At 37.4% G+C, this 15,078-nt stretch overlaps 1 protein-coding gene across 6 annotated transcripts in view; it reads left to right on the forward strand.

The window, feature by feature from the left end:
- Positions 1–15,078, forward strand: part of RAD50 (RAD50 double strand break repair protein) — an 87,694-nt gene that overhangs the window by 27,387 nt on the left and 45,229 nt on the right. For all 6 annotated transcript variants that reach the window (XM_078005161.1, XM_078005163.1, XM_015140736.3 and 3 more), the window contains 8 exons: positions 3,979–4,107; positions 4,337–4,502; positions 5,105–5,298; positions 6,056–6,262; positions 7,647–7,829; positions 8,295–8,452; positions 11,281–11,456; positions 11,981–12,218. In XM_078005161.1, the coding sequence (XP_077861287.1) occupies positions 3,979–4,107; positions 4,337–4,502; positions 5,105–5,298; positions 6,056–6,262; positions 7,647–7,829; positions 8,295–8,452; positions 11,281–11,456; positions 11,981–12,218 (1,451 nt within the window). The remainder of the gene's footprint in view (positions 1–3,978; positions 4,108–4,336; positions 4,503–5,104; positions 5,299–6,055; positions 6,263–7,646; positions 7,830–8,294; positions 8,453–11,280; positions 11,457–11,980; positions 12,219–15,078) is intronic.

Raw genomic sequence — 15,078 nt, forward strand, 5'->3', positions numbered from 1 at the left:
GTAAATGTTTATTAAGTAAATGACTTCCAGAGTCCTTTTTTAGCTCTGACATGTGAAGGTTCTTCCCTTCATAGAACCCAATTAAAGTTTGGGTCAAATCACCTTCCCAGAAAAGACTACTTCTTTTCAACCATGCACTAGAATGCATCCTTTCCCATTTTTACTGATTCCCTTCATCTTCAGGAACTCTCACTCTCTTATAAACTACTTTATTACCATCCCACCATATCCTGTCCTCTTTTTTTGCCCTACTTAGATCTGTTTTCCTTTCTTGCCTTAAATGGGAATTGCTAGAGGAATACGTTTCTAATTGTTTTTTTTTCCATACACAAGTTCATGGTCCTTCTATACTTGATAGCCCAGCTGCTCTATTTTTTTAAACTCATTTCACACTGGCACCTAAGCTTTAAACACTTGGCTGTTTTTGTTGTTGTCGTCTGCCTGCTTGTCCTAGCTCCTTTTACTAGGTGTGTACTCTGGGGATGGAACCTATGTTTTGTGCTCTGAGATTAGAACCAAAACACAGATGTCAAAGAAGGAATTCAGGGGATCTGGTGACTGGCTGGATTTAAGGAATGAAGCAGGTAGAGATGTCATGAAAGATCCAAGCCCAGATGATTGTCATAATGTTTGTGCTATCAAGAGGCGGTGAAAACACTGATGGAAAGAAACTGAGCACTTTGTAGATTATCATAACGGAGCTGTTAATATTCATTGCTTTTAAGTGTCCATCCAGTTATCTTTGTCAGACTCTACTCAAAAGGTATTTTCTGAGTACAGAAGTTTTTTCACAAGTAGTGCAAATGGTCTCATTCACTGTTTAATGCCTAACACTAATCCAAGTGCTTTACAATGTATGATGTAAACCCCATAGTAACTCTATGAGGTTGTATTGGCAAGAAAACTGAGGTGTTCACGGTGGAAATAAGGGTTAAAGGTAGGATTTGAGTCCTTTGATTCCTAAGTTTATACTTGTTTTTTCTTTTTAAGTCAAGTTTATTAAGGTGTAATATATATATGGTAAAACCCACACTTTTTAGAATATAAATTCTTTGAGTTAAGACATATGCATATGGTAGCATAACCAGCACTACAATGAAGATGTGGAATATTTCAGTCTCCCCAAAAAGTTCTCTCAAAGTCCTTGCAGTCAGTCTTCTCCCCCTGCTCCCATCCTTAATAGCCACTAATTTGTTTTCTGTCATAGTTTTGCCTTTTCCAAAGAGTGGCACATACATAGAATCATAGAGTATGCAGACTTTTGTGTCTGGGATTTATCTTTGTTGCTGCATGTGTGAGTAATTCATTCTTTTTTTGAGATGGAGTTTCACTCTTGTTGCCCAGGCTACAGTGCAATGGTGTGATCTTGGCTCACCACAACCTCCGCCTCCCAGGTTCAGGCAATTCACCTACCTCAGCCTCTCGAGTAGCTGGGATTACAGGCATGCGCCACCACACCCAGCTAATTTTTTTTTGTATTTTTAGTAGAGACAGAGTTTCTCTATGTTGGTCAGGCTGGTCTCGAACTCCCAACCTCAGGTGATCTGCCCACTTCAGCCTCCCAAAGTTCTGGGATTACAGGCGTGAGCCACTGCGCCCCGGCAGTTCATTCCTTTTTATTGCTGAGGAGCATTCCTTCCATTGTATGCATATATTATAATTTTTTTCCTCATCCATTCCATGGCTGATGGACATTAAGTTGTTTTCAGCTTTGGGCTGTTACAGATAAAACTGCTATAAACTTTTGTATACAGATCTTTGGATAACTTTAGGAATGGGGTTGCTTGGTTGTATGGTAAGTGTATGTTTAATGTACACTTTAGCTGTACCATCTGGTACCACTTTGTAGTCCTACCAACAATTTACCAATAATCTTTGAGAATGTAATTGCTCTGCATTCTCATCCACACTTAGTACTGTCAATCTTTTTCATTTTAGCCATAATAGTAGGTGTGTGGTAGTATCTCATTGTGAGGTTGTATTTCTTTATATTTTTTAATTTGTGTTTTCCTAGTTGATCAGTTAGTCAGTTGATTATTGATTTTGAGCATCTTTTCATATATTTATTTGCCATCTAAGTATCTTTGTTAGTAAAATGTAAAAATCTTTTGCCTATTTTTCAATTTTATTTATTTATTGGTCATTTTATTATTGAGCTGTGAGAGTTCTTTTTTTTTTTTTTTTTTTTTTTTGAGACAAGGTCTCTCTCTCTCACCCAGGCCAGAGTGCAGTGGTGTGATCTTGGCTCACTGCAACCTCTGACTCCCAGGCTCAAGTGATCCTTCCACCTCAGCCTCCTGAGTAGCTGGGACTACAGGCACACACCACCACATCCAGCTAATGTTTTTTAATTTTTTGTAGAGGCAGGATCTCACCAGGTTACCCAGACTGGTCTCAAACTTCTGGGCTCAAGCGATCGGCCTGCCTCAGTCTCCCAAAGTGCTGAGATTACAGGTGTGAGCTACAGTGCTGGGCAGAGAGTTCTAAATATGTTCTGGATACCAGCCCTTTATCAGATATTGGTTTTGCAGATATTTCTTAACTGCTTTTCAGAGGACAGGAGTTTTAAATTTTGATGAGGCACAGTTTGTCAACTGTTTTCACTTATGGTTTATGCTTTTTGTTTCATATTTAGGGGAAGTCTTTGACCCAGTGCCACAAAAATGTTCTTCAATGTTTTATAGTTTATAATACATTTTTGTACAAGTCAGTTAAGTCCTTTTAGTCTCCTGCTTAGTATATGCTTTTGTGAGGATTAGAGAGAATTTATAGCAGCACCTAGTACAATGCCTGGAACATAGTAGACATTCAATCAGTGATACCTGTGACTGTTGTTCTTGGTAAAGTTATTTTTTTCAAATCTCTCTTTCATTTAGCTAACATTGAACACCTATTGCATGTTCTGGGGATACATTAGGGAACAAAGTAAACAAAGTTTCTGATTTTAGGCTGTTTGCATTCATATGCAAATCACAAGGTATGCTATTAGTATAATTTTAATTATGTTAAAGTTAAGGATGCATTTTGGTACAATTATGAAGGTTTGCAACTGCTGTCTAAACATTCCAGTAACTTAATATGTTAGTTTAAAATTAGGTCCTGGTGGGCATGGTGGTGCATACTTATAGTCCCAGTTACTTGGAGGCTGAGGTGGGAGGAACACTTGAGCCCAGGAGTTCAAATTGTATTGCACTGTTATTGCACCTGTGAATAGCCACCCCAGCCAGGGCCACATAGCAAGACCTTGTCTCTGCATTTAAAATAATAATAATAATACAAGTAGGTTCTAAAAATGTGTTAGAAGAAGAGTTGGTCAGTTTTGGAATCATAGAGGCAAACGCTAGAAGAATATCCCCAGCATCATCCAATAAGAGAATGCCCCGAACCAGATCCCAGTATTCATTCCTAGAAGATGGGACAGCCAGCTGTCTCTGGAAGCGAGCCTCAGAGCAGGCCACTGAGCTCGTTTGTTGTACTTTACTTGCTCAGAGTCCCCAGTGGTTGAGCAAGCTTTGGATTAAAGTATACTCTTCATGTAAATTTGCCTACAGGCTCAGAATGCATTGGTAACTCACCATGAATTTCTAGCCCTCTCAGTAGTCCTGACTTAAAAACAAAAATACATTAAATAATTAGCCTTTTAAGGATTAAGTTCTTAAAATGTGCTGCTTTATTTATTGTAACTCTAACTGCCCAGTGAATGAATGACTTTTGTGGGAGGTTGAGGACAGGGCATGGTGTTCGGAGTTAGAAGTGGAATTGAATTCCTACTTCTCTCTACTAGCTATAAGGACTTGGGCTAAGTTACTTAATGTCTCTGAACTTCAGTTTCTCTAGGCCCGCTCTACAATGTTATTGTTAGCATTAAATTAGATCACTTTTACTAAATGCCTGGACCTGGATTATCTTATTTGTCTTCATCTATCAGCCATGTAAGCTATAGTGAGTTTTATTTATGTGGTGTTTCTTTATTTTCAGAATCGTCTAAAAGAAATTGAACATAATCTCTCTAAAATAATGAAACTTGACAATGAAATTAAAGCCTTGGATAGCCGAAAGAAGCAAATGGAGAAAGATAATAGTGAACTCGAAGAGAAAATGGAAAAGGTTTGTGGTGGTAGAATTTTGTTCTGCTTCAAAATTTTAGGATTATTGTAATGAACTTTATTTGAATCCATTTTGCCATCCACATTGGAAAAAAATACAGATCTGGTTACTTCTATGTATATGTTGAAATGAAGGATATTGAATAAAGTTTGGTTTCTGTTTGGCATCTCAAAGTGATCATATTTTCTTATGTTTGTACATTAAAGCTTTTTATTTTGGTGTTACACAGGTTTTTCAAGGGACTGATGAGCAACTAAATGATTTATATCACAATCACCAGAGAACAGTAAGGGAGAAAGAAAGGAAATTGGTAGACTGTCATCGTGAACTGGAAAAATTAAATAAAGAATCTAGGCTTCTCAATCAAGAAAAATCAGAACTGCTTGTTGAACAGGGTAGGACAAAATGTTCATTTGGTTGTTTTTCCTACTATGATATTACACATTTTCTGTATGAATGAAGAATCTCCAAGGACTTATGCTGAATGAAAAGCCAATCTTAAAAGGCTATACACAGTATGTTTCCATTTATATAACATTTTTGTAATGTCAAAATTTTAGAAATGGTGGAGAAATTAGTAGTTGCCAGGGATCCTAGGTAAGAGAAGGGACAGGAGGGAGATAAGTATGGTTATGATTAGAACAAAAAGAGGGTTCTGGTAGTGTTGGAACTGTTCAGTACCTTGACTGCCATAGTGGATATATGAACCTACTCAGGTGATAAAATTATTTAGAACTTAATAAACACACATACACATGCACAGGGGTACAAATAAAATTGGGGACTTTTGAATAAGATTGATGAATTATATCAATGTCAGTATTCTGGTTGTGATATTATAGTGCAGTTCTGCAAAATGTTATCATTGGGGGAAACTGGGCAAAATGTACAAGAGAACACACTGCATTATTTTTTATAACTCGTGAATCTACAACTATCTCAACTTTTTAAGCACCAGTTTAAAAATAAAAATTATGAGGCTTTTTTTTTTTTAAAGGTCGTCTACAGCTACAAGCAGATCGCCATCAAGAACATATCCGAGCTAGAGATTCATTAATTCAGTCTTTGGCAACACAGCTAGAATTGGATGGCTTTGAGCGTGGACCATTCAGTGAAAGACAGATTAAAAATTTTCACAAACTTGTGAAAGAGAGACAAGAAGGGGAAGCAAAAACTGCCAACCAACTGATGGCAAGTATTTTGAAATATAGTGTTTCTTATTTTGTTTGCGTCATATTCTCTACTTGAATTGTTTTAATTTTTGGTTGGACTCTATTTTGGCATATTTTTCTATTAGTGTTAGCATAAAATCTGCTACAAGGCAGAGAAACCTTTATTGAAGCAAATGTTCTAAAGTGTATAAGGATAAAAATATGAAGAAAATGTAAACCTACATTTTTTATTTGGTTTTAAGTAAAAAATTTTTAAAAGCTAATTGCAGAGAAAACATTTGCTCATAGTTAATGATTATTTCTGGGTAATGGTTTTGATAGTTTTTAAAATAAAGTCTTGAACCACATGTTTTGGTCAGTGATGGACCACATATTTGACAGTAGTCCCATAAAATCGTATTACTGTATTTTACTGTATGTTTTCTGTGTTTAGATATGTTTAGATACATAAATACTTATCATTATGTTACAGTTGCCAAAGTATTCAGTACAGATATATGCCGTATAAGTTTGTAGCCTAGAAACAATAGGCTATACCATATAGTCTATGTGTGTAGTAAGCTATACCATGTAGGCTTATGTAAATACATTCTGATGTTCACACAACGATAAAATTGCCTAATGATGCATTTCTCAGAATATATCCCTGCTGAACAACACATGACTGTACTTTTTTGTATTTTCTTCAGTGTACATATATTCCTTTTGCAATTAAAAAACTGTTTCTTAAATTGTTTGGTAAATTATTAATGCTCATTCTTTATATACGCATTTAGAATGACTTTGCAGAAAAAGAGACTCTGAAACAAAAACAGATAGATGAGATAAGAGATAAGAAAACTGGACTGGGAAGAATAATTGAGTTAAAATCAGAAATTCTAAATAAGAAGCAGAATGAGCTGAAAAACGTGAAGTATGAATTACAGCAGTTGGAAGGATCTTCAGACAGGATTCTTGAACTGGACCAGGAGCTCATAAAAGCTGTAAGATATTGTTTGAATAATCTAATAATTTTAAGATATAAGACTTTTAGAAGTATTTTGTCTATTTTTAATCCTGAGATTATGGCATTTTAATAAAAACATCAACTTTGTCTTATTCTCATGTAAAATGAATTCATCTGAGTATCTTGATCTTCTGAGTCTTTGGTTCTACAACCTGGTAGGTTGAAAATTAGAATCACATAGGGAGCTTTTTAAAGATACTGTACTCAGACCTTAAAGCTTCAGACCTTCCAAATCAAAATCTCTGAGAATGGGGCATAGAAATGTACATTCAAAAACACAACAAAACTGGGTGATTCTTATGAGCACCTTGGTTAAGAACACTTACCAGGCTGAGTGCGGTGGCTCACACCTGTAATCCCAGCACTTTGGGAGGCCAAGGCAGGCAGATCACCTGAGGTCAGGAGTTCAAGACCAGGCTGGTCAACATGGCAAAACCCCATCTCTACTAAAAGTACAAAAATTAGCTGGGCGTGGTGGCGTGCACCTGTAGTCCCAGCTACTTGGGAGGCCGGGACAAGAGAATTGCTTGAACCTGGGAAGCGGAGGTTGCAGTGAGCCAAGATCATGCCACTGCACTCCAGCCTGGGTGACAGGGTGAGTCTCCATCTCAAAAAAAAAAAAGAACACTTACCAAAGTTTATAAAAAACAAGTATTTTTCCTGTAGGTCACACACATTGTAATTCTAGATGATTTTTGCTGTATTACTACTTTTTCTGTGGTAACAACTTTCTTAGCCAGTCTTTTCAGGTATTTCCAAATTTTCTTTCTTGCTTCTAGTCTGTCGTCTTTCTTCACATCTCCATCACCAAAGTAAGCATTCTAAAGCATGGCAAACTTCTTAAAGCCCATCTTGATAATTTATGTAAACATTTATTTTTGCTTCGTAACTTACCATTGTAGCATACATTTTTGTCAATTTAGCACTTTTTCACAGTGTTATCTTGTTGGGGTGGGGAGATACTGGTCAGGGACCACGTCACACTATTTTTATAGTTCCTACATTCCAGGCAATGTAGTGAATTACATGGGGACTTAATAAATACTTAATTGTTGACTGAGGACTCACTAATCTGTATACTTAGACACATGTCTCCTAATTGTACACTAATTCTCACTTTTCTTTCCTGTTTGACCCTTCTAGGTTTATTTACTAATTCTCTACCATTATAACATAGTACGGTCACTTTAATAAGATTTACCTTAAAGCATATATAGTGCCTTGTTTTTTTCTCTTGTTGGATACAAACAATATTATTTGGAACATTGTGAGGAGTAGTTAATTTCTAATACACCTTATCATTATTTTAATTCTTGCACAAAATATCTAACACCTTTGCATTTGTATGAATTATTGACCAGGAACGTGAGTTAAGCAAGGCTGAGAAAAACAGCAATGTAGAAACCTTAAAAATGGAAGTAATAAGTCTTCAAAATGAAAAAGCAGACTTAGACAGGACCCTGCGTAAACTTGACCAGGAGATGGAGCAGTTAAACCATCATACAACAACACGTACCCAGATGGAGATGCTGACCAAAGACAAAGTATGATTTCTCTTCTTGTTCTAATTTTACTGTCTGGTACTTAAAATAGCCTACCTTGCATTCGTAAGTCATAGACTATAAGGTATTAAGTTGGTATTGACTTTATATTTTAGAGGCTAAGTGAGCTTAGTACTCTGTATAATAGACTTTCAAGCTTAAAAGTTATTGTTTAATTACAAAAAGTTAATACAGAAATATATATACACACACACACATGAACATTACTGTTAGCTTTTAACATAACAGAAGTTTTAAAATTCTATATTGTTTGACTTGGTACTCCACTCTTAGGGCTTAGAAAGACCATTCCCACTTGAAGACTTTAAGAAATTTTATATTTTATTTTCATATTTTTATAGTTTTAAGCTTAGAACTTTAGTCAATCTAGAATTTATTTTTGTTCTTGATATAATGTAGAGATACAGACTTTATTTTTAAAAGATTTTTTTTTTTTTTTACCTATAGGCTGACAAAGATGAACAAATCAGAAAAATAAAATCTAGGCACAGTGATGAATTAACGTCACTGTTGGGATATTTTCCCAACAAAAAACAGCTTGAAGACTGGCTACATAGTAAATCAAAAGAAATTAATCAGACCAGGGACAGACTTGCCAAATTGAAGTAAGTTGCAACATTTGGAGATGTAATAGAAATCTCTTATTTCATGCTTACTTGTTTAATTGTTTTAAAATAATTTATTGTCTTGAAATGGTATGTTGTATTGATCAATTTTAGTTCTTGCATACAAGAAGACTTCAGAAAGTTCATGGAAAAATGGAATTAAAAGATAAAAATTTAAAATAAACTGTATTTCTCAACATAAGCTCCATCAAGTTGAAGACTCTTCTGAGCAATGATACCAGCAATTTAGTTCAGTCCTAAAAAACTGAGGGTCCTGGGAATTTAACCATGTTAATGTAGTCTTTTTTACATTATTAGCGTAAAAATGCGTGCCCTTTACAGATTTTTTAAGATTAAGAAACTAGAAGATAGGAGGAGCCAAATCAGGACTGTAAGGTGGATGCCTAATGATTTCCCATAGAAACTCTTGCAAATGGCCCTTGTTTGATGAGAGGGATGAGCAGGAACATTTGTTGTGTTGGAAAAGGACTCTGGTGAAGGTTTCCTGGGCATTTTTCTGCTAATGCTTTGGCTAGCTCTCTCAGAACACTCTCATAATAAGCAGTTGTTACCATTCTTTAGCCCTCCAGAAAGTCAGCAAGCAAAATGCCTTGAGCATCCCAAACAACTGTTGCCATGACCTTTGCTCTTATCTGGTCTGCTTTTGCTTTGACTGGACCACTTCCATTACTTGGTAGCCGTTGCTTTCACTGTGCTTTGTCTTCAGGATTGTACTGGTAAAGCCACATTCCATCACCTCCTGTTACAATTCTTTGAAGAATGCTTTAGGAACTTGATCCTACTTGTTGAGACTCTCCATTGAAAGCTCTGCTGTTCTCTGCAGCTTATCTGGAAGCAGTGGTTGGGCATCCATCAAGTAGAACATTTACTCAACTTTAATTTTTCAGTCAGAATTTTGTAACCTGAATCAATTGAGGTGTCTGTGGTGTTGGCTATTGTTTCTGCTGTTAATCATTGATCTTCAATTAGGGCATGAAGAAGATGAATTTTTTCCTCACAAATTGATGTGAACAGTCTGCCACTGTGGGCTTCATCTTTAATAATGGCTCATCCCTTCTTAAACTGAGTTATCCATTTGTAAACTGCTGATTTATTTGGGGCATTGACCTCATAAACTTATTGTAAAGTATCAGTGATTCACCATTCTTCCACCCACACTTCACCATAAATTTGATGTTTGTTCTTGCTTCAGTTTTAGCTCTAATTGGGGCTCTTTTCAAACTGATGTCTTAACCGTGTTAGTGCCTTAAACTAGATCCTATTCAGACATGTTATAACAAGTTAGTGTGAGTTTATTTCAGTGCAAAACATTTTGAACTTCATGCATAGTTTTTTTATAATACACATTTTCCATGAACATTTTGAAGACCCCTCATATTTTACAAATTAAGTAAAATTGTAATGGGTAGTAATTTAGACGTCTTGTCCTTTGAAAATTTGTAGATCTGTGAAGATTAAAATTTAAAAATTCTATTTTCATTTCTGTGAGAAATCCATTATAAAAAGTGATCATATTTCTCAGATGTTACCTTGGATGGTGGTTGGATAAGCGGGTCAAAAATTCCACACAGATTTTTGAGGAAAGTAGAGGACTTGGTTTTGGTGATGTTTAATCTCTGTGTCTTGTGGAAGTGTCTGTGAGGGAATACAGTATTGGAGTTTGAAATTCAGGAGACTGGGAGTTGTTGCTATGCAAGGGATACTTGAAGTCATTAGTATGTCACCTTGAGAGAGTTACGCAAAGAGAAGGGGTTACAATTAGATTCCCGGGAAGCACAAACATTTAAAATGTTAGCAGGCCAAGGAAAAGGATCAAGTGAAGGAAACTGGGATGTGCCCAAGGAACCAGAGTGAGAGCCAGATAGCCGTGGTGTCTGGGTGCCTTGAGAAAACAGTCTTCAAGGAGAAAGTCAACAGTGTTTGGTGCTACCTAGAGGTAGAGTAAGATGAAGACTGTACTTGGCACTTAGGTCACTGGTGATCTTGATGAGAAGTGCTCAATGGAGTCTAGGATAATGAAAATATCATCTGTATTAGTTACTTTTTTCCAAAATTTTACTGTGACTCACGATGGGTAGTCATGATGAAGAAGCATGTGTGCAGTAACACACATTTATCTGAAACCAATTTCTCAAAGTAGTATATATACATACAGCCTACTCCAATATATTACCATCTCTTCTATTTCATTTTTTAAAAATATGCTGAATACAATACATTAAATTGACTACATGGTAGCTAGTGCATCAAAACCTGCAAATTGAAAAACCATGTTATATGTAAGTATTGAGGTTGGCTAGGATGATATTTAAGAGCTAAAAGTGGAGATAAATTGTGCTAGTAAGTAAAATATTTGATTAACGAGAGGGAATGACTGTTCTGGAGGCAAGTGGGTGACAGCAACAAGGAGGGAGAGGATATAAAGAAACTATTTACAGGAGAGTAAGGAAGTAGTATTTGTGAAAGGACTAAAGAGAATTACGGGGGTGTTCTCCTGTCTTCTTTCTGTCCAGTAGTCCCAGCAAGCATCTTGCTGGGGCTTAACCTGGGATCAAAGGCCATGAATTCCCAGAAACCAGGCAGAATCTGTGTACGTTTTTCTGGGAGCAGGCCCATGAGCAGGACTGGCAGGTGAGTCAGTGTCATAGGGGGAGAGTTAAGACAGAAGTGGACTTGTCCCTCAACTTCTAAAAAAAAGTATTTGGTCATGATTTGTTGGCAGAAATTTATCTTGTTTTTGCCTACTCAAACTTTCAAACTCATTTCTCCTATTTTAAAATGAAAATCCATATTTGTTCTTATTTTAGCAAAGAACTAGCTTCAGCTGAGCAGAATAAAAATCATATAAATAATGAACTAAAAAGAAAGGAAGAGCAGTTGTCCAGTTACGAAGACAAGCTGTTTGATGTTTGTGGTAGCCAGGATTTTGAAAGTGATTTAGACAGGCTTAAAGAGGAAATTGAAAAATCATCAAAACAGCGAGGTAAGTTTACCTACTTTATGTTATCAGGATACTCTGACACCTTTGAATTTTCATTCACAGGTAACTGTTAAGGATGGGGAATTTAAAAACCTGGTTATGGAGCCTAATGGCTTGGATTTCAGTCCTGGCTCTACAACTTACTCACTGTGTGACTTTAGGCAAGTTACTGAAACCTTCCTGTGTTTCATCGTCTGTAAAATGAGGACACAACTACCACCTGGGGTACTGAGGAGTGAATGAGATTATAGTTGTAAAACCCTTAGAACAGTGCCTGGCACAGAGAAAGCTCTCAGTAGACATTTTGTTATACTTATAATGTGTTACCAAAAAATATTTATACAAATCTGAATGTATCATGCTCTTTGGAAGAGAATATTGGAATTTTAAGTATCAGAATTTTATTTCTTTTATAATATATTTATAAAGTAAGAATAATATATTTATAGAAAAAGATGAAACCATATTGACAATACTGTATTTTATGTTTTTTCTCATTGGTGATATAACTTATTTTCTTAAAATAGCCATGCTGGCTGGAGCCACAGCAGTTTACTCCCAGTTCATTACTCAGCTAACAGATGAAAACCAGTCATGTTGCCCCGTTTGTCAGAGAGTTTTTCAGACAGAGGCTGAATTACAAGAAGTCATCAGTGATTTGCAGTCTAAACTGCGACTTGCTCCAGATAAACTCAAATCAACAGAATCAGAGCTAAAAAAAAAGGAAAAGCGGCGTGATGAAATGCTGGGACTTGTGCCCATGAGGTAAGAATAGGGATTTACCTTAACTGTACATGTAGCGGCACATTGTAAAAGGTACCTGTCTCATGCCTGGGCAGATGGTAGTTACTCAGTAAGAACTCTGAGCTAGTATGCCCTGTCTTAGGTCACTTCTGTGATAAGAAGAGTCAATTATTTTGTTTAAAGGTAAGCTTATTTCCTTTCTTTTATTTTTCCTGAGACAGAGTCTCTCTCTGTCACCTAAGCTGGAGGGCACGATCTTGGCTCATTGCAACCTCCACCTCCCAGAAGCGATTCCCATGCCTCAGCTTCCTCAGTAGCTGGGATTACAGGCATGCACCACCATGCCCAGCTAATTTTTGTAATTTTTAGTAAAGATGGAGTTTCACCATGTTGGCCAGGCTGATCTCGAACTCCTGACCTCAAGGGATTGGCCCACCTCAGCCTCCCTGGGATCACAGGTGTGAGCACCGTGCATGGCCGGTAAGCTTATTTCTTAAAATGTGAGGTAGACATAGTCTACGTTCTTTTGTATGTGTGTTTAATTCCCAAGACTTAGCTTGTGGGCATAGATTTTCACAGATTTAGGACTGTCGACTTGCCACTTTATGAACCCAGCAAAAGAATTTAAGTACTGAAAAGTTCTCCCAGAAGACAGATTTTAAACTATGTTTTTAATGTCTTTTCCACTTTCAAAAAGATTTTCAGTTGTTTATATTTTCCCTCACTTGTACAAGAAATTCATGTTATGTTCTGTTTACAAATAAAAATCAAGTTAGGAAATATGTGATGATTGCCTTAGTGTCTCTCAGAACATAGAGAACAAGGCTGGTCCCAGAGACCTAAGACATGACCCTCCAGGAGCTAATGGTCTGATTAAGAAGACAGGCTCTCAGAATTCAGCGTTTAGAAAACTAGGCTTATAAAGTGCTTAACAAAATGATTCAAACAAATGTGTTAGTTAAGAAGGGAGGAGTCAGTGGATACAAAATGAGAAAAATATTTTGAGAATGAGGCAGGGAGAGAAATATAAGGCCTGGAGAAGTTCATTCAGCTCAACCGAGAGGAGATGGAAGCCAGAACATGGTGCAAAGGGAAGAGGAGTATGACCTATGCTGCAGTAGAAATGTTATCTGGAGTTTGGGCAATTATTTATAGGGATTGAATCTTGTACACTGGGGAGATAGGGCTACATTATATTCAGGCCTAGTTATAACTCTTTCTGATAGGTGATGAGGAGGAGCCAACCTAAGGGATTTAATGAAAGATGTATTTTAGGAAAATTAATCTAATATCAGTATATTGACTGAAACAGGCTCAGAAAAACTTAGGAAGCAGAAAATCCAGGAGAGTGAAAGTGATTGCCCTGGAAAACCAAGGAGGAGTTTCAGGAAAAGGAGAAAGAAAGGCCTAAGAAGATGTGGTTCGCAGCAGCCAACTTCTAAGATGGTCCCTAGTAATCTCGGCCTCTTAGTATTCATACCCTTGTATAGTCCCCTCTCATGCTGTTGCAGGATTGGTCTGTGTAACTGATAAAACAGTCAGAAGTGATAGTACGGCCTTTCCAACATTAGGTTATTTAAGGTACTATGGCTTCTTCTGTGCTCGCATGTGCACGTACCCTCACTCGTGTGAACTTGCTCACTCTCCCCCTCTTCTTCCCCTCTCTCACCCACTTTGTCCCCTTCTGTCTCTTGTCTGAGGGAAGCTAGCTGCCATGTTGCAAGCAGCCCTCTGGAGAGGCCCTTGTGGTAAGGACCTGAGGCCTTTGAGCAAGTGAGTTTGGAAATAGACTTTGTAGCAGTCAAGCCTTAAGATGACTGCAGTCCTGGCTTACAGCTTGATTGCAACTTCATGCGAGACCCTGAGTGAGAAGCGTTATCTCCTGATCCTGGTATCTCTGAGAAATAATAAGTGCTGTTATTTTAAGCTGCTAAGTTTTGGGATACTTTGTTATGCAACAAGAGATAACAAATACAAGCATCAAGGGTGAAAACGAGATTATTGGGGCCACAGAGATGAGGAGACAGAAGCAGTAGTTTGAGAATAAAAAGGAAGGAGAGGAATAAGATAGTATATTGAAAAGAAAAAGATCAAATGGATAAAATTTGAAATTGGTAGAAAGTACATGTAGGAAAAATGTGAGCTTAGTTCTGTGTTAGACAGTTATACAATAAATGGCAGAAATTAACATCGTATTATAGCTGTCATCGCCCAGGCTGGAGTGCAGTGATGTAATCTTGGCTCACTGCAACCTCCACCTCCCTGGTTCAAGCAATTCCCCTGCCTCAGCCTCCCAAGTAGCTGGGATTACAGGCGCATGTCACCACACTCTGCTAATTTTTTTGTATTTTTAGTAGAGACAGGGTTTCACCATGTTGGCCAGACTGGTCTCAAACTCCTGACCTCAGGCAATCACCTGTCTCAGCCTCCCAAAGTGCTGGGATTACAGGAGTGAGCCACCGTGCTGGGCCACAGTTTCCCCTCTAAGAGTAAAGTGCATGTCTTACTTATTGTTGTATCTCCACAGTTCCGTGTATATTGCAGCTTTGATAACTGTTTGCTGAATGAATGAGAACTGTAATGTCTGTTCCAATTATTTATTGCTGTGTAACAAACCTCAAATCTATCTCACAATAATTAATTTCTCATGGTTCTGTGGTATGACTGGGCTCAGCTAGGTGGCTCTCACTTGAGGTCTTATGGTTGTAGTCAGATGTTGGCTGCAGTCATCTCAAAGTGTAACCGAGCTGGATGTTCTTGATGGCTCACGTGACTGACAGTGATGCTGACTGTTGTTTGGCAGCTCAGCTGGGGCTCTCAAAACAGAATGTCTTCACATGGCCTCTGCATGTGTCTTGGACTTTTGGAAGCATAGTGACCG

This window comes from Macaca mulatta, chromosome 6 (assembly GCF_049350105.2).
Source record: "Macaca mulatta isolate MMU2019108-1 chromosome 6, T2T-MMU8v2.0, whole genome shotgun sequence".
NCBI classification, from domain to species: Eukaryota; Metazoa; Chordata; class Mammalia; order Primates; family Cercopithecidae; genus Macaca; species Macaca mulatta.